Source organism: Phasianus colchicus, chromosome 16 (genome assembly GCF_987193195.1).
Source record: "Phasianus colchicus chromosome 16, bPhaCol1.hap1.1, whole genome shotgun sequence".
Classification (NCBI taxonomy): domain Eukaryota; kingdom Metazoa; phylum Chordata; class Aves; order Galliformes; family Phasianidae; genus Phasianus; species Phasianus colchicus.
In genome coordinates, this window is record NC_143451.1 from 8,661,803 (window position 1) to 8,682,405 (window position 20,603).

The 20,603-nt window shown below is 41.5% G+C and overlaps 1 protein-coding gene across 9 annotated transcripts in view; it reads right to left on the reverse strand.

The window, feature by feature from the left end:
• Positions 1-20,603, reverse strand: part of LOC149915756 (uncharacterized) — a 184,827-nt gene that overhangs the window by 99,217 nt on the left and 65,007 nt on the right. For 7 of the 9 annotated variants that reach the window (XR_016471675.1, XR_016471676.1, XR_016471674.1 and 4 more), the window contains exon 2: positions 18,846-18,904. The exons of 1 other annotated variant lie outside the window; for it this stretch is intronic. Coding sequence is in view for 2 of the 8 variants with exons in the window: in XM_090151555.1 (XP_090007681.1) it covers positions 18,846-18,904 (59 nt within the window). In the remaining 6 variants the exon portion in view is untranslated. Of the gene's footprint in view, positions 1-1,519; positions 2,234-3,215; positions 3,368-18,845; positions 18,905-20,603 lie in introns of those variants that run through there. One more of the 9 variants, XR_016471677.1, reaches the window with a different exon arrangement.

Here is a 20,603-nt window from a genome sequence, read left to right on the forward strand (position 1 = left end):
GTGCTCACCTGATGCAAAAGCCCAGAAAAGCTGATGGCTGACTCCCCTGACAGCAAAGGCAGGCAGCGGACGGAGACGTGCAAGCGAGCAGAAGGTGAGGGGGGGGCAGAAGAAAGGAATCAAACAGCAAAAGCAGGAGCGTAAGTGTTTCTGTAAGAATCATACCTTATCATTACAGAGACAATGCACAAGAGGGATTAAGCTCCAGCACTGCAAAGGCAGTACTGCTGTCTGCTTGGAAAAAACAGATTTGAGCAGCAGCATTGTTGAGGCAGGAATGAAGTATGCATTCAAAGAGATCGAGCCATACCACCCCGAACAGGCATGCATTAACATATACACATGCTGGCAAACATATAATGTGTGTGTGTATATATATATATTTTAATAAGAGCCTTTGCTATGTGCACACACAAACACATACCTACATATGTAGTTAGATATATGCTTACTGATACCATTACTCCCTCCATACAGCTCGGCTTCTTGGAGTACTATTCACACCCCATATTCTCAGGGCAATGTAGGCATTTCCCAGAGAAAAGATACATTTATTTTGCCTGAGCAGCCAAATATCCAAACTTTTGGAAGAAACCTGCCTGTTTCAGGGAGCAGACAAGTTTTTCCAAAAAAAAGAGACCAAAATTTAGCAGTCCCATTCTCCAAGTGGCGTGCAGACTCCAAATTGGGACTGAAACAACAGCTTATATCTGGCCAAAAAAGAGCACAGCACTGACATTTCCATTTTAAAGCATTATTAAGAGGGCTGTCAGGACAGGTAATGTTTCTACCCTCCTCATACTTCACTGGATTTCAGTCATAGAATCAGAGAATGACTTGAGTTGGAAGGAACCTTAAAGACAATCTAGTTCCAACCCCCTGCTATATACACCACCCTTCATCTCCCTCTAAGGACTTCCAGTCCTCCAGTATATCTCAAATATCTGGCCAGACAGAAGTATTAATGTGCAGTATGGACTATTTGGGTACATTCTCCTTTCTAGCAGCTCCTTCCCTTCCTTTCCATCCATGCTAGCTGGTATCTCAGAATGGCACTGTGCCCACTCAGGGAATCTGCTCCAAATCCCTGGCGCTGCTGAGCACATTCAGACAGCATAAAAACCTTCCATCTCCTGCCTAACCTCTCCCTGTAGGCTTCAGATGAAATGACTGCTTAACACTTCCCAAAAATACTCAAGTTGCCATACACTCAAGCATAAACTTCATCAGAATACTTCTCTGCTACTTTTACAGTCAGAAGATTGAGAGGACAGATAGGCAGTTAAAATGATTTCCACACACTCTGCTTTTGCTAAGCTTTTTCATTTAAAAAGTTCACCTGTGCAAACATCCCTTCATGGATGCCATGACTTGGAAGCAGGATGACAGACATTTGCTGTCAGCTCACAAAAAGATATGCTAAAAAAGTCAGCCTTTACAGATGCCCTCTGCACACCAGCACTGCAGAACTCCAGTATGGCTGTGTCCAGGAGCGTTCAGGTGTGTTAGCATCCCTGAGGTGAACAGAGAACTCAGTATGTTACCATTCTTCAGCTTTTTATAAGCAATTTACCAGTGACAAATGCATTTTATTGTAGACTTGTGAGCTGAAGCTGTGGTACTTGGATGCAGAAGAGCATATGCTTTAAACACTCTGAAACAGGGATGAAATCTGGGGACAAATGTAAGTAACTTGCTAAATTAGGCTTTCATCAATTTTAGCAGACAAAAACAAGAGACTTCTCCTTTAACAACCCAAAAGAAGGAAAATGAAGATGACAGACTTGGAAGAGAAGGAAAAACAAGGATAAAAGGACATCACCTGCTCCCCCAAACATCTACTCAAGGTGATACCCAGTGCAGCAGAGTGCTCTGCCCTAACTGCTATCCTCTTTATTTTCTACAGAGATTAACAAATTGCCAGTATTTTGTCACCAATTACTTTCTAAATCCTTATTTGTTCATGCCTCAAAGGTCAGTTTGCAGTGACAGTTGGAATGTTCACTGTTCCTCTGGGAATAGGTAAATTAACAGTCATGTCATGAATTACAGCCCTACTTTTCAATGGCAGAGAGTATCTCTAGCTCAGAGCTAAATCTCCAATCACTCAAGACACTCAAACTGGGACACAAGTTTCTCTCAGGCAGCAGTGGGAATACTTCAGTGCTGATGCCCCATAAAACCAGTGCTGAAAGCAGCCAAAGCAGAACAGAGCGCCTTCCAGAGAAATGGGCTAAAGGAGGAGAAGAAAGAAGAGAACAGGGACATTAGGCTCAAACCTCCTGGCTTTTCTCACCTGTCAAAGCCATTTAAATACATATGTGTATTTATATCTTTAATGCAAGGAGCACATTTGAAGTTTTCTGCACATTCTCTGCACTGTTCCTCCCCCTGCAATCCCACCAAGTGTGATCACAAAACAATTTCTGAAGATTAATCCCACACTGACTGGCCTTTAGTGAAGAAATCAATCAAACTATTCTTTAACAGCTCAAGGTATCACATAAAGAAATGCTTTAACACTCTCAGGGTAAAAGGAATACAAGTTAAAATCCATTTGTTTTTCCATTTCTGCATCCTGCACCTTTTCCCAGTTCTGTACAACCTGTGCATAGCAGCTGTCACGGGCACTGCTGGCGGAAAAACACAGCTCAGTCATTGCCTTGAATATCTACCATTTATTTTGTAGATTTACTCGAATTTGAAAACAGTTAGGAATCTCTGCTCTCTAGAAGATCTAAAAAACAAAGCTAAGGTGGCAGGTTTGAAATCCAAGTTAGGCAATAACTTTATTTCAGTTTCCAAAACATTACATAAGTTACAAATAATCCCATACTGAAGAAATCGTATCCCATACTGAAGTTCATTGTATACTATTAGCTGTTGTCTGGAGGGAACAGCAGAACCTAAGTTACAATTCTGAAATTTTAAAGAGCAAAAAGAGTAGATCACCACATTCATCTCATCCTCCTGCCTTCCTGAACATTGCACCACAGCAGTGTCCAACTGAAGCAGTACCAGAGAAATGATATCTCTGTTTTCATTGCAAGTGATGCAATCCTCTAACAAACTGCAAAATACTCATGGAATCGTAAGAGACAAGAGAACACCCAATAAAACAGGCAGCATTGGTTTTGATGCTGACAGAGCCTAAAATTAATAATCTTAGACTAACTGTACTCAGAGATGAATAGCTGAACAGGGCATAACCTCACCTTGTTTCTTTAGAGCTGACAGTGTAGGCTGCTGTCTATTCACCAGCACCAAAGACATCCACAGATTTTTAAACTGAAGTTACTCATTTTGGATTCTTCTCACAGACAGGGCTCAGAGGAAGCAGTTACAGGTTACACAAGATGGCCACAATCTGAAGGAAACCATGCAAACACCTCTTTAATTAACAACACGTTATTGCCCCTGCTTACCTCATTTCCCACAGCTTGCTACCAGCTTTGACATGTTTTCATAACAATAAAATGCAATAAATGAATTTAAGTCTCAAAGGACTCTAAGCTGCAATGTAGGAAAACCATGAAAGATAAATGATGTCTTAACTAATTTTATGATTTATTATCCCCTCAACTTTGTTCATCTTGTGATGCAGAGGAGAACTCATTTTTCTATTTGGCAGGACGCTATGTCAACCTCGTTAATAGGTACCATTACCATCACATAAATATGTTTGTGAAAACAAGCATGGCTTCACTCCATTGCTGACCTCAGCACTTCAGTCTTATTATAAGCACAAGATCTGTCAGTAGCAACAACTGATGCACTTAGCCAAGGATCCTGCTTGTCTGACACTGGCATTATCATCATTTTTCTCCCCCAAAAGTTCATCATTAAGCAAGTATAGATGCATGGCTTGAATTACTTGATACTTCATCTGTTGTTTTGTAAATTCTTAAAAGGACACAATTTCCACATTGTCCTTCAGAGACAAAGGATCAATGTTAACCAGGGGCCACTGCACTGATCTGAATTTAACATGAGCTGCATAAACTTAAAACTTCAAATTTGCTTTTTGAAAGACTTCCTCAGCACACATTCAGGCTAAGAATAATCTTAATTGAATAACTGCATTGAATATTCACAAGATGCTTCTAGGTGACAAGAGTAATACAGTGAATTTTGCATCTGATGAGACTTTCCAAGCCTTACCTGTTTTAATTGAAATTGAGGGCTTTTAGTGTTCAGTGGAGCAGGTTTACACCAATGGTCAGCAGTGTTAAAGTTCTGCACTGCCTGGACTGGTTTCAGGCAAAGTACAATATAAACCATAATTCAGCACTGCCTGATTTCAAACCTTCATCTTCCAGCACTGTTACAGCATCAGGACACAGGGAGGGGATGTGCTTGCAGGTCTCTGACTGTGAGCATAGCTCTCTATTAACCCCTGTGGAGCTTATAGCAGCCTTGGGACTGTTTTAACCCAACAAGCAAGTACCGATTACCAAAGAGCTGCCTAACCAACAAGGATAAAGGGAGTGCAGAGCAAGAGGTCCTGAGTTCCTCCCTCTCACTCTCAGCAGTGGATGCACGTGCTTCCAAACCTGCTGTAAGGTGTTCCAATAATATGATGCCTTCTCATCTGGTTGTATCTGAATAAATGACATTCAAAAGAGTGTGGGCAGACATTTAGGTAGCAGTAAAAAAAACTGATTGCTTCCCAGACTTGCAGCCCAAGTGCAGCAAAAAAAATTGATTCTGAAACACACTGACACTCCTAAGCGTCTACGTTTAATTGTATTATTTCCAAACATGATCTCATTTCAGATGAATCTGATTTGATTAGATGTTCCCATTATGTTTATAAACACCTTCAAGTATTTTATACACTCTTGATATCTGTCAGCACAGTTGGCTTTTTGCATCTCATAACACACAATGATTTGTGAGCAGTCTTTGCGATCATTCTCTCTTACTTCCCCTGCTGATGCCTGCTGGACACTTCTGAGCTCCTGTCCTCCAGTGAGTACATCTTGATTCAATCACCAACTAATCCCTCCAGATGCAACATTCTTCCTAACATAATGCTAATAAATCCATGACTACAATTTATTTGCAACTATATCCCACTATAAGAAGGAAACAAGTCCTCATGAACTGCCATTGGCTTTACATTTGAGACCTAGCCATCATCTTCTCCCAAAGGATTCTACAGCGCTTCTTCTAGGCAAGAAATAGTTACTGACACTTTCGTGACCACTGGTGCAACTTGTGGTATGGTCAGCAAGTCTATTTCAGAGCTTAGACAATATTTTTATTCTATCAGCTGCGAGAATGGCCGTTGGACTTCATGAGACAGAATAATACTGGTTAATTACATAAGGCAGGGAAAGCAAGGTCAGTGCAAAGCCATCTTGTCTTCCTGCTCATCTTGCTCAACTGTACCCAGAGCTTTGGGTCTTCATTACACATGGGAGAAAACAAAACTTGCTTTGTTTACTACTATACCTTCCAAGTGCTTTAAATGACAAAAAAGTTCCTGAGTCCTCACAGTCCCAAAGTGTTCTCTAGTGGAATGGGTTACTTGTGTTATTCCTATCAGGACTTGATGCATTTTGACTGCAGAACAGCAATAGCCACCTAGAGGGCACCAGGGATTCTACCTCAACCCATCCATCCTAGCACCCCACATTTATTAGTTTGCTTCACTGGAGATAAGGAATAAAACTTGTAATAAATTAGGTCCGCTGTTTTCTAAGGAGGAAACCAAGTTTTAAAAAGCCAGTTGGTTTTATAACCCAGAGATATGTTTTCCAGATACACACCTACAACCAAAACAGCAAACAGTAACAAGTTTTTTTAAGCAAAACAATGCATTTTACAAGCTGTACTTCAACTGGACTGTATTTTCAAGATACAGCTATGTTATCTACTTGTTTGCTTTTTAAAACCAATTCTGAAACCTTTCTAACCTTCCAGTTTGCTCAGGTGGCGTGAGCTGACTGCTAAGAGAGACACCGAGAGACTAAAGGATGAAAACAGACAGAAAAAAGTTCCATCTTTATCATTCCTTTACAGCATTCTCTAAAAACAAAGGGAACAGCCGATCCTTGAAAACCCTGACTTTTTTCTTTCACAGAGGTATATTAAATTTGCCATATGCACATGCAAACCAGACTAGTACAAGGGTGGTTAACTGCTTTGTGCTAGATTCTGAAGGTCATACAAATAACTTTGTCTTCCCAGTTGCTTTGCAATCCATCCTGTTTTACTCTGTCATAAACACCTGCTGCTCTGACAATGGTGTTTAAGATGGACTAGAACGTGATGCCACTGGTCCTAGACTGGAATCTGGAGAAAACGCCTTAACAGAATCATCTGCTGTGTGTTCGGATGGAGGAAAAATGATGGGCAGACAGGGACAGAAGTTAACAGTGTCTGAACGTGAGCTTCATGTTTAGATGTGTAGGCTGGAAGGAACATTCTCCAATGGTCTGTAGAGGGATGGGACTGGGGGAAATTACAGACCCTTGTGCTTCCAAATGGCCATCTAGAAAAGCCACTGTGCAGCACAAGGCACTAAAGCAGTGCCTGAAGCTATGCATTTCAATGTGTGTACATTTACACAGGCACCTGAAAGAAGACCGATGAGTATATCTGTGCAAAAAGCATATTTCACCTTCATGGCAATGAATTGCAGAATTTTAGCCTGCAAGACCTGATGTCTGTGGAACCAACAGACAGGTTTGCCCTGATTAGGCAGGGACTTACCTCTCTGACAGAGCCATGCGAGGACTGTGGTGGGCAGCTAAAGCCAAGCACTCAGCACAGCAATTCCTTGGAAGGAAAAGGCCCTCACACCCACTGGGCTCCAGAGGGCTGCTGGTAACAGGCTTACAGAATCTGTTCCTGAACTTCTATTCAGTTGGGACTGAGCAGCATGTCTGTTCTGCTTAATAGATGTTCTTCTACTATAAAAGATCTTTTGCAGTCTTTACAGCAGAGATCATGTTAAGCCTAGACTGACTTCTATGGCAACAGCATCTTGCCAGATAAAATGCCTTCTTTTATCATGTATCATATTAAAAAAGTTTATCATCTATTGCAGAAGCACAGGTTTGACACCTCCTATGTGAAGTTGATTCATGTTTGTGCTAAACCTGGGTACGGTCCAGCTGACACAGTCAGCTAAATTATTGCACTGCCAGTTTAATATTTTGCCATCTGCTAACTGAAAGCTCTGCTGCCTGCTGGGTCCCATAAAGACTTTTATTTATTATATTACACATGGCAACATCTGCCACAGGATTCAGCTCAGCTCAGTTTCCTAATTAAACAAACAAACACTACATCTCCAGTACACGATTGGGTCTAACTATTATTTATAAAATCTGTGATAGGTATTTAAGAGATATACATTGTCTGTTCTGGGTGATCAAAAACACATCCCACAGCCAGGGGGCACAGAGGATTGTTAGAACAAGCTTAAGCTTCTCAAATACTCTATTTTGCTGTCACGAAGCAACTAGAAATCTCTACATGTATTGTAGTTTTGCTCTTTTTTATTCAGATGCTCAGTATATACTAATTAAAACTATGAGGCTATTTTGGACCCCAATTAGTTGTCTGCCAAGTGCTGTTTGCCAGGGCCAGCAGGGGAGAACAGCTTCCTTTCTCACTTGGAAGTGGCACTTGATGAAACGAGGCAGCAGATCTGAGCACTACTGCACTCTTCAGCTGTCACTGACACCCTGAATGCACTGCCCAAGCCTATTTCAAACTTCATCTTAATGAGAGAAATCACTAAAAAAAAACTATCACTGGTTGCACACCTACATCAAGGCTCCCCCATCTGTGCAGTCACCTGCAGTTCGATCAGGCTGGGAGGAAAACTGGATGAAATCCAGGGCTAATGAATTCAGTGGCAACGCCACAAGTTCTTCAGAGTTTTCTTTTAACCCACCTCTCATTTTAAACATAAAAGGAAAGATGTCAGCAGTTCCAACCATCCCTCCCCTCAAAGAAATCATTTTCCAAATCAAACTTTCAAAAATCCAAGGGAAAAATAGCAGAACTAGAGTTATATTTTCCACTTTGCCATTCTTGCAACTGGTTCTCATTTACTGCATGCAGTTCTATATTAAAAAAAAAAAATTAAAAAAAAGAAAAAGAGAAGCAAGACTAGCCATATATATATATATATATATATATATATATACATATTCCCTTCATAGATATCTCAAAACTTCTTGTTGATTCTAATCCTGTAAAAAATAAATAGCCTCCTAAAACAGCTATCCCGGGCTTATTTTTAACCAGCTTTATTTTTAATTGCTTCCAGTGCCTCTGTCACATCAAAACAGCCCTTCTGTTTTCATCAAAACTCGTTCAGTTCCTCGAGTCAGGAATCAGGAATCATTTCATTCATTCTTTTGCACCATGGTGACAGGTGCAGGCTGGTTTCCACCATCCCTTGTGCCCTTGGGGTAGGAAGTCATCACAGGCAAGAGGAAAAAAAAAGTTGTTTTTATGAAAATAACACTGATTTTCAGTTAAAAATCACTGCCTTCAAAATTTATTTTTAGAACAACTGACTTCCTGGATCTCATCCCTACATTTGGTGGGGGGATCTCCTGCCCCTCTGCCAGTGTGGGCTGAGCTGGGAACTGCCAGCTTCACCTCTGTCCCTGCAGGATCCTGCTCAGGACAGCACCCTCACACCGATGTGCCGCAGTGTGCACCTCAGGTGGCACATTGGTGCCAGAGAAATTAATCACTACCATATGATACAGGCTGCCAAGTCACCCACTATTAAAAAGCCCCAGACTCTGAGCTATTTGTGAATGAACAGACTCCCTGCCTACCTTAATATTTCAGTGTTAGAAAGAATACCTCCCTATCTAAGTGTGCTGAGCTTTATGCTACAATTCCTTTGTCACAACACAAATAAAACAAGGCAAGACCATATTAAACCATTTATCTTTTCCATGATCCACAGCACCTCTAAATGTAACATTTAGAAAATCCTTTTATTTCTTAGATGAAATGCAAGGCTGGAAACACTGGCAGCTCTACCTGTCTTGATTAAGCAACGTGTACTACAGGATATGTTTGATATTAACTGCTTCTAATTAATTTTGGAGTATAACGTTTGAATATTTACAGGCTCAAAGAAGTTATGAATCTTTTTCCATTTCACTGGTGCCTGCACAATGAATTATTTATGATGGAGTCATCACAAACAGAAAACCCCCAGCCATACATGATCTCTATCTTCTTTCTTCTCCAACTCAAACACAAAGTATACCATCACTTTTTGAAGACCTTGTAGTTCTGCACAAAAGGAAATGGTGAAAAAGGCAGAAAGCTAATAACTTGCACATAAATAGTGAACATGCCAGCCAGATGCAGCCAGTACCAACAGAAAACAAGTTCAAATAGCAAGAAGGTGTGCCTTAAAGCTGTAACTCCCCTGCGCCATATCAAGTGTATGATAACCTCATTGGACACCTTCCCGGATAGCTTTTAAACTGGTGACTCTTTTCTACTTATCCTATCTGGCCATGTTTGGTACAGGCTTAGCACACGTTAGGGGAATTTCATCCAGCTCAGGCACCTGCTTACAGTGAGAGCCCCCCACATCCCCTGCAGGCCTGAAGCCATGCACTAGGCCCTGCACGATGACTGTCACAGCAAAGCCCTGCATCCACACTGGTTATCTTTTTTGTTTGCATGTGAGCCCTGGTTCCTGATGACCCCTTCTTCCTACCCCAGGCACATTTATCAGCCTGTTTGTGTCTGGGAGCTCAGACCACTAAGCCAAGGAAGTAGATGATGGAGGAATTTGGGGCAGAGACAGAATGCCAAATGTTGAATGCTCAAATATCTTACTATGCAAGAAGGCAGAGCCCCTCCTTCCAGCACTACAGAAATACAGGTTCAGCTTTTCACCCCTTTACACATCCACTCGTTGCAGCAGAGTGCTTGTTACCTTCTGTGGCTTCAGGACACACATGCCTGGTTCTTCAGCTTCATTTTTCATGTCTGCACATAACAAATATGGACTACTTTTCTGACAATTATATCCTTACAAATAAACAGGCTGGCAGTTCTGCCCTGTTCACGCACTTGTTTCTCTCCCTGATGACAAGTTATCTTGAGAACAGCTGGCAGACACCCCTACAACATGGTACTTCTACCCATCAAGTGTCACCATGCTTTTCAGTATTCCAGCCTAAGTATTTCCAGTGTCATGCATTATTTTCTCTTGATAAAACACCCTGTGCATCGTGTCCAAAAAATTAGATCATATATCATTGGTGTTTCTTAACACCTCACATATTTTAGATGAGCAAAAATTTCAAACACAGAGATATGGATGAAATTTGACAATGTATATCAAGCAAGAACATGTCCAGTTCTCAGAAGAGCCCTGAGAGGAGGCTGTGACAGCTCACATCAGTGCCTGCACAGAGCCTCAGCCAAGAGAAAATTATCTTGAGGCCTTGCCAGTCAAACACGCACTTCACCACAGGGAAGTACTGACTCTGGGTGACACAAGCTCTGCTGCAGTATTTGTCAAACTGACAGGTTTCCACTTCTGTGTAGTTGGTTTTTCTGCACACGTTCCATTCGGTTCAGCTGAACTGAATCTCGGCCTTCGTGTAAGAGTCAAAGGATTTCACCACTGACACAGCAAATCCTCCTTTATGCCACGTAATTCCTTGTGCTCCTGGGTCACTTCCCAATTCGACTGGGAGCACGTCCCAGATACTTCCCAATGCCGTTAAAGGCAACAGTTTGTTTCTGCTCAGCATCATTGGTAGGAAATGTCCTGTTGATAAGATTATCCGCTGTTCAAAGAAAGACCATTCCTAAAAGGACTAGCACAGCTGATGCAAATTGTCCTTATACAAAGCATGAAAGCCCAGGAACTGGTCAAGGGATACAAAATGCCCTTCCAGTCCGACACTTCAGCATATTCACTAGAAAGCTAATGACTCCTGGTGATGAGGTAAAAGGAAGAGTTGAAAAGCACAATGGAAAGAGCTTTAACATCAGCAGAATGTGGGTTTTCTTGCCACCTGCATCATTTTATCAGTACAACAGGTAGACTGCAGCACAACATTTTTTATTTTATTGGAAACTAGCATGTCTTCCTGTAGGCATCTTGCTGTTTACAGCTCAGTACTCAAAGAGGCCTCCCAAATCCAATTAAATTTTGGTGTACAAATACGTTAATGTCATAGTAGCTGACCAACTGTGAACAACTTTGAGGGTCGCAAACAAATCCATGTGCAGTATAGTTAATTCTGTTATCTGATGGTAATAAAATATATCATTATATCATAATTGCCCCAGATAAATATTTATCCACTGCTAATCTGACATCGCACCAATTTCTGCCTCTTTTTGCAGAGGCTTTCCAAAGACAGTACTCAGTCAGCTCTGTGCCCCCCAGTGGCAGTGGAAAGGCTCCAGCTTATGCAGCCATGCATGGTCGACAGAACACAGAAGAAATGCACCTATGGTAATACAGAGCTGTTCAGCTGTGTGTCACAGCTTTTCCTAATGGAATCCAACAGAACTTACCTAGAAATAAATTCCTTCTATATCAATTCTATACCACGTAATTGTATATTAATTCTATACAATTCACTTAAATGTTACTATTGATGGAATAACAATTGGTGGCAAAAGGGTATCCTCCCAGCCACTCACAATAATTCAGTCTTCCTTTTAGTTCAAGTAACACAACATGATACCCAAGCTCTTCTCAGATCCCTAAGAATCTGTGGAATTCTGCACTTTCATCTGAAACTTTCCTTGAAAGCACCGACTCGGTTTTTCCTTGCCAAAATACCAAAACAATAGTGAAAATAAAAGAAATAACCCTATCAAAAACCATACTGAAAGTAACTGCTGAGAAGTTCACTCTTGAAGACATACCAAACACGACTCTGAAAGATTACAAGTGAAACTTCAGCCTAATTAAAAAGAAAAACAGAGAATATCAAAGTTCTCCCTGAAATGGCTGGTTCAGTATTCATGGAAAATTTCAACAAAACATTGCATGATTTCTCTGGACCCTCTGAGACATAAACAATGCAATTAAAAGGAAACATTTACTTCCACTCTTGATGGTATTACCTGAGGGATAGCAGATGCCAGATAGTTCAGTGTTTATTAGAAGCAAGTAGCAAGTTTGGCAATTGGACTTGGCTCAACCCACTCTCACATTTTTGTAATTTTATAACACCATATGGTCACTCCAGATTTTTCTGACTATCTTCCGGTTTAAGTTCAGCTGTTTCACAGAACATTTAAAATGAAGTTAAGCATATTGAAGATATAATGATAAGCAACAAAGAGACTTTGGAGCAAGGGCTGTACACTTACTAAGTACTGCAGATTGCTATTTGAATTAGTTAATATTGGTTAGTAAAATGCTTAGTACCTTTGGTCACTGAGGACTGGGTACCAAATGAAGTTAGCAGCAATTCCCAAACTCTCCAAGACCATGGCAAGACTTCTGGACAGAGTTGAAGCACAGCCTGAGGGTGGAACAGTCCCCTGCAACACGGTGACCCCACCACAGCTGCTGGCAGCACAGCTGACAAACACATAGGCAAGTTGCATTCAAACCTTTGTACATCTTAACAGCATCCTGTGCTGCCTTCAGAAGAAAACTGCAGACCGACATTACGTTTCTGGTACCATTCACTTAAGTGAAAAGTAGTTTCATATTCTTAAAGCATGCAATGATGAAGAAAAGCCAATAATATGAGGGCAGCATGACTGTGCTGATATCACCGACCTTTGGCGTTAGGTTTGTATCCCCATGTTCTCCCACACAACAGAAACTAATCCAGTTTCTGCTTTCCTCCACCATTCTCCCTCTCCATGGCGAGGCCAGTGCAACTAGAGCCTTTCTGCTCCAGCAACAGAGAAGGGAAAGGAAGCAAACAGGCCTCCTTCCTCTAACATTCCTCCTGCAAAGTGCCAGAACAGAGCCACTGCAGATATGAGGTGGATGTCTCCAACCAGGAAACTAATAAAGTTGAGCCATGCTTCTCAAGATACAGAGCAGAAATGGTGTTTATACTATCTCAAGCCACTTCTTTTTAGAGGTGTAATGTCCTCTGGGGACAGCCACATCAACTCTAATTGTTTGGGAGCTAGAAGCTTAAAAAGCGATTCTGTCCCACTTTTTCTCCCAGCTGCATTCTTCTTAAATCCCTTTTAATCACAGCTTCATGTAATTTAATTACATTGAGATTCTGGTTGATGTTGGATTTTGCAATCAGCATCATGAGACATTGGGTACTGTTGCTCATTTAGGCCTTTCCTACACAAAAAAAAAATAAATAAATAAAAAACATACAAAGGCAATAGTCATGGAAGATCTGTACTGTGAGAACACAGAATTGGCACAGAACCGTTCCTAAAACACCTCCATATTCTTAGAGTTCAGAAGCTTGTCACTATTCACACCAGAAGCGGCCACTACAGGCATCTCACTTCACAATATGGAGCACAGCTCCTAGGATAGTCTCTATCAGGAATGTTTAATTTCAGCTGTTGCTCATCCTCCCTTAAAATATACCAAAGAGTGGCTAGCCTTGCTGTCAGCCCAGGTCCTGCAGTTCTCCTTAACTGTTAAGACAGCAGGAAAGAGTAGAGTTATGCAGAGTTATGCAGAAGGGCAGTTGTTCCAACATCTTTTGCAATTAAAATGTAATTCAGTCTTGACTACTATTCTACAGATCACATCTCCTCCTTTTTATGGATTTCCACACTCATTTCGCTGGACTAGATTTTAGGTTGTGATTCTTGTTTTTCTATACAAGAACCTCCCTTAACATTTCTGCTCTCCAAAAAATTATCTACTTCCTTTCAACAAGGAAAACTAGCAATTTAGAATTAGCTCCATCCCTGTAAGTACCTAAATAAACATTCAAAGAATTCAGAATTCAATTTTCAGGTTTTCTAAATGGCCTCACAAACATACTGATATAAATAAGCCTGATTCCTCCAGGAATCAGTAGTGTTTACATTCAGCCTTTCAGTTATGGTTTCAGTGAAACTGCCCACGTGCTCATCCTTAACTACATTGGTCTTGTCACAGTGGAGCTCTCTCCAAAAACAAAACCCCATCATTGCTGCTAGCAGTCAGGAAAGCCACTCAGGGCATGATCGATTGATGTATTAGTTGCCATTTCAATGTCACTGACTTCCCAGGGAATTGAGGGCAACAAGAGTGCTGGTTAATCAAGTCTCACATTTATCAGATTATCAGCAAAATATATTTCCCACAGATGCATGGCAGAAACATCAGCATGACACAGCAATCTGTTTTGTTAATAACTGATATTACTATGTAATTTATTGCTGACATCTACAGCAAAACAAGGTACTCAAGTTCTTGCTCCTCAGTGGCAGAGAGCAAAAATGCATAAATCATATAAAATAGAAAAGCCCCAGAAGGTTTTTAAAGCATGCTCTTCTTTTAGTGCCACAGACTTCAACAATGACTTCAAGCCTGACACGATGGCAGTGCAGTGGGTCTGGGCCTCATTAAGTTTTAATCAACCTTTATCCACCATAGCTTTTGAAACGAACTGTTACTAATGACTAGTCATATGTCAGTCTAATGAATGGAATGCAGACTTCCATTAAAATAATGAAATTAACTTGTTTGGACTTTTGTTCCATTTTCATGGCACACAGCCCCAGGTAATTACAGCTAGCACTACTCATCCGTTTTAAGTCTGTTTATTTACTTAAGGTCTGTAGTTGGGACATCCCAATTTAGCTCATGTCAGCTGTTTTTTATGAGTCTAGAAACACCTGTCTTACTAACAAAGAGATAAATACATGCAAGCCGTGCAAAGTGCTAAGGCATCAATTATGTGTACACAGGCATGCAAGAATAGAAACAATGTGAAAAAACAGAGTAAGTGCACAATCTCTGGTCATAAAACCATATCTCAGTGTTTTCCTGGGACAGCAGCAATTACTTTTGGGAAACTGAATAAGGTTTCAAAGGCATCTTTGCTAGGTATAATTTGGTCCTTCTGTCATTTAAGACCCCGAGGGCAGACCATAATAAGCTGAGCTAAATTTTCAAATATTACTGCATTCTAGACTGCCACAGTTGTGACACAGCAGGACGACCTGCTGCAAACATGTGGCAGTTTGGGACCTTATTGTGCACCCTATGAATGCAGGGAGCTTCAGTTTTGAAATGAGAAATTATTAATATTTTATTACAAATTCATTTGTAACAACAAGAATGATGTGAATAGATCATACCCAAGACTTTCCAAGAGTTTTCCTTTCGAAGTTACTCCAGTAAGAATCCCCTAATTATATCCTGTAGTCACAGATTGCTCTACAAGTGATGTAGAAGACACGTACAAGTAATGGTATGGGGTGCAGCCTGGCCAAGCAGGGATATTAATTTGTATTTGCCTGTCCTGACTGACAGCCCCTCCTCTTTCTGCCCCCACAGCCATTCAGGAATCTCAGATCTTGTGTCTCATCACTAGGCAAAGAATACACAACTGGGAAGAAAAAACCCTATTTCCTATTCACATATTTATAAATCAAGTGCTTGCAATAGGTTGCATTTATTAACAAATTAATCATTATACACTAGTTCCTACTTTCTAAATACAGTTTACAGTTTCAAGTCAGAGTATTTTCATAGCCATGATATGAACCCCTCAGAAACTTTTCCCCCTCTCATTCAGCCCGTCTGTAAACAGACAGCTAAATGCAACCAGGCCAGGGCTTGTGGTTTAATGGGATTTAGTATGAATGACTCTGAATTACTCCAGCTGTAAATGATACCACACCATGCCCAAAGGGACTAGAGAAGTGGAAGGGAGGAGGGGAGTGCTCTGTGCAGTTACAGCTACCGTGACAGAGGTGGATCCAGAGTTGGATGCTTCTGAGCTCGAAGACTCACATTTCAAGCAGTGAAATTGGCAATAGTAAAACCTTTCAAAAGCCTACAATTTATAGAACTATAGAATCATTCAGGTTGGAAAATAACTCTTAAGATCATCAAGTCCCACCATTAACCCATCCCTACCATGTCTATTAAACCATGTCACTCAGTGCCACATCTGCCCTTGCCTTGAACACCTTCAGGCACAGTGGTTCCACCACTTCCCTGGGCAGCAGTGCCAGTGCCCAACCACTCTCTTGGAAAAGACATTTTTTCTAATATCCAACACAACCTCCCCTGGCACAACTTGATGCCATTATGTCTCATCCTATTGCTAGTTACCTCTGTAATTCCGAAGGACATTCTCATGCAGGAGAGATCAAGGACTTCCCTTCCTGTCCTGTTTAGAGTATATGAAACTCAATGACACTTTGACTAATGTAAGTTACTACTGATAAAGTATTTTATTTTCCTCCCTAGCCCGCAGACTAAGTAAGAATTGAGAGAAGACCTGATGATATCAGCTCTGTTTTCTATTGTTAGTTTCCCCTTGAAAGACAAAAAGCATGACGTTCACCAGATACTCTTTCTGGGAGAGCCCAGCACAAAACCACAGCATGCTCATGTTACTGCTGCGTGCCTCCCACCACAGCCCAGAGGACACTGCTCACAGCTAAGTTGATTTAGCTTAATCTGCAATCTTTCTCCTTTTATATTACATTAGGCCCTGATCCATCTTTCAGATTAACTTTGGCAATTAACTGAGGTGGCTAATTCAGAAGCCTAATTGTTCTCTGTTTCTCGTCTAATCAATATAGACAAACCACTGTATTAGCACGCTAGGAAGCTTAAGTATAAATGTTAGAAGTTTTATGGTATGACTCAAGCCTGATTGCTCAACAGACCCTACTGGAACCAAGTCCAGGTGGCTTCCCCATGTTCACACAAGAAGAGCACAGCACAGAAGAGCAGAGCTCAGCCACCCCAGAGCCTCATCAGCAGTCACACAACTCCTCCTTCCCTTTCACCATGCCTGATGCAGAGCAGCAGGAAGGCAGAGAACAACTCACCAGGTCCCCGCAAACTGAGGTCTGCCATGACTGATTGCTGGAAACAGTCACGTTTGCTGCAGCAGGCCAGTTCTCAAGCCCTAGTAGCTAGAGATGAGCTTGAACTCTGAAGTACAAATTTGTCTGTTCCAAAACTTTGGTAGATTACATACTCCTATTTCCTATGCAGATTTCTCATCCCTCCTGTGAATTTTACAATTTTTTTTTTCAGATAGCCCTCATGGCAACAAGTCCTGCAGTGTGGGTGAGAGCTGATTCTTTCATCACATTTGAATTTCATGAACACTTGGAGAAGGGGATTCAGCAATATTAGAAAGTAAAAGGAGAATGGAGAAACAAATGTTTCAATTTTTTTTTTTTTAAAGTGCATCATTTTCCTCATTAATCACTATAAAGAAATTAGCCCTTTAAATGTTCTGTTACATAACTGTTTCATCATTCCCAAACTTTCCCAACTTCTATGCCAAATTCTACAAGAGGACAACAACTGCAGCTTGCAGGATCCTTTGCCAGGCAGGACAGCTTCTGTGCTCTGCTGTCTTTTGTCCGACTTCTCATGCACAGCAAGCTGCACTTGCTTGACTGATCACTGCTGCCTATTGAGTGGCCCACAGTGATACCTCAGTCTCTCTTCTGGACTGATACACGTTATTTAGATCTCAATATGGTATGTTGAGTAATTTTAACTCTTTTCATCAGATATGTACTTGCAACAGCTGCATTTAGCTTTATCGCTTGCCACTGTGTTACAAGTCCCCTTGGTGAAATCCCTAATTCAAATTAGGTCCCAATTAAAAAACTAAAAAATGACATTTACAGAAGTGGCAGTATTTTCAAAGTGGCATAAAACTTGTAAACAACAATGACAGCAAAAATAAACAACTAAAACATGGGATTTAGGGAACGCATTTGCAATTTAAAGAGATCTGTAGAATATGCTGGCAGTTGGAGTTATAAAAACTGAGATGAAATAGAAAGAATATTTACTTTCTTCTGGCAACGTATAAATTGCCTGCATTTAGAATTACTGCCATAAATTTTCAGCACTGACAAACATGCCTGTACTGCTAACAGCATTCAGTGATTACTGGGATGAATAAGACTCATTTCTAACATAGCATAAAGACATAAGGAAAATGAATTTTTAAATGTCCTTAAGCTGGATCCCACAGCTATATAGCCAAAAAAAAAAGAAAATTCATTGCTTCCCTTGGAAGTTTTTTGGTAACATTCACTTTAGACTAGGTCAGATCCAAAGACAACTGAACTTGGCAAGATGACAGAAGGGCCTCACACCGGGCTCTTGCTGGCTCCAGGCACACTTGGAGCACAATGACACTGCTCCGAGCTCCAGACTATCAGCAAGAACAGCTGGCTGAAACAAAGGGGCTCCCAGTCATGCTCATGCCATAAGCCTGATGACACAGCCTCCACACCTGGGGTCAACACTTACACGCATTTTCAGGTTGTAGCTCTCCAGTCACACCCTGCACAGAAAGCCAGGCCAATCAACTTGCAGAGGATGCCACAGCAAGACTATGAAAATTCAATGTAGTCCTTCAGCGGACAAAAAAAATCATAATGTGACTGAATATTTACAAAAACAGGACCTGTCTTAAAGTCAGGAGGACCTTTTCCCAGGTCAGGACCTGGCAAGTAGACATTGTGGCTTCTAAGCAGCACACAGTGCAGAGTGCCTGACGGCCCCCCTGCCTGCCCTCAGAGGTACCTGCACAGCACTCAGCCCATTCAGCTCCTCATTGCTATGCGACAGCACTCATTCTGCATGAACCACTCCTTCACACAGATTTAAACCCACACTGAACCAGCAGATACTTATTATGTACTGTATTATGTATAGTGATACTCACTGCAGCCACAGAGACCTGAGGCACCAGACCTCTTCATGATTTGCTCAGTCATCTTCTCCCTGAAGATAAAAGCGTGCAACAGCTCAGCCAACAGAAACAAAAAAGTGCTCAAGACTTGTCCAGACTAACACAAAGATATACTTAAGCTTTTCATCTTAAAGTAAAATAGATGCACATAGCAAGTGGCCCTGCAGTATTTCTTGTTCTCCCGTGGCTCGTGCTGTCAGATCCACCCAATGTCACTCTGGCCATACACACAACACCTCAGTATTACACCTCTGTGAGCCCCCTGTAGCTACTCCTGGATTTCTCCTTTGTGCTACAACCCCAGGGATGGGAATATGGAAACACATTTAACCTCTCTCATCTTCACATGTTTTCTCAAATTGATTTTACTGGGTAGTTTTATCAGATGAAAACCACCTGCAAACACAAAGCAGTATGAACTGTGCAGCCACACATTGTGATGCTTCCTGGCCACAGCTGCCTCTCAGGCAGCTCACCGCTCTGCTGCCTTTTGTTTTTTTTACTATCCTTTTAAAGAGGAAAATCATATCCAAGAAGAGCCTTCTATAATAACGCCAGTAGGATTCTACAGAAATGAAGTGACCTTTCATAAGTATCACCTGAGCTCCTTTTGGCATTTAATTCAGGCAGCGTGCTGGGCATAGCAGACAAGTGTAACAGCAGACTGTATCAACAATTCTGAGAGAATTATGTCAAAAGCCGCTTCTTTTTTATTATTGTTATTAAAGCAGAAGTCAGTAAGACATTTGCTGACATCTCCACACCGTACTGAAGTCGTGCCCCTCATCAGTTGTAGGAGCTCCACTGGAGCAGCAAGGTAAGTGTAGGTGCATGCCCACAGCATCATACCCTGCCTGTCCCCAAGCTGTCCCCCAGCTGTCCCAAGGCTGCAGCGGGCACAATGCAGGGACACGGGGCAGCCAAGCCCCTCAGCTTAGCAAGCAGCTGGAAGCCACCAGCTGGCAGGGTTGGGCAGCCTTCTGGGGGCTTCTGCCTCACCTCTCCTGATAGCATTAACTCCTCCAATATAAAACGTAAATTTGCTTAACAGGTTGCAGATGTCAGCTGCACATTTGCTGACTCTTCCAGAAGATCCTGGGAATGCAGACAGCATTCTTTTTATTGCTGCAACAAATAACAATGAATTTTCATTGTTCCAAGAGTCTGACTGCAACTGCTGTGGGCATGCAGGCAGGTGTGCGATCTGCAGGCAGCCGTCTTACAACTCTCACAGCTTTCCTCAGCTGCTGTCATCCCTGGCAGTAATTTCCAAAAGGTATTAGAATATTCATAGCCACTTCCAAACAGATTAGGCGTAGGCAGTAAATCATATGAGATTAACTTGGCAAAACATTTTTATCTTTTCATGTGCAGCTGTTTAAATTTCTGTAGCAAAGGAAATTGTTTCATTCTGCTCTAATATTTGGATTTACCTTTGCAGCAGAGATGTGGAAGGTGTGAAGAGAGATCAAGATCTCAGTTTTACCTAGTGAGCAAAGAGATTTTTTCCAATGGGTTACAGGGCTAGATGCCTGCAGAACGAGCATCCTCCCTGAGAAACCAACAGGAAACTTCCCAGCAACTCCAGAGCGAGATAAGATCAATCATTAGAAGATCGACAATAAAAAGCAGGAGCAAGAAACACAGCAAAGTGTCCCCCATTCCTTTATTTTATTGAACAAACTATGCAAAGGAAAGGCATGAAGAGAAGCAGGAATGCTCCACCTGCCA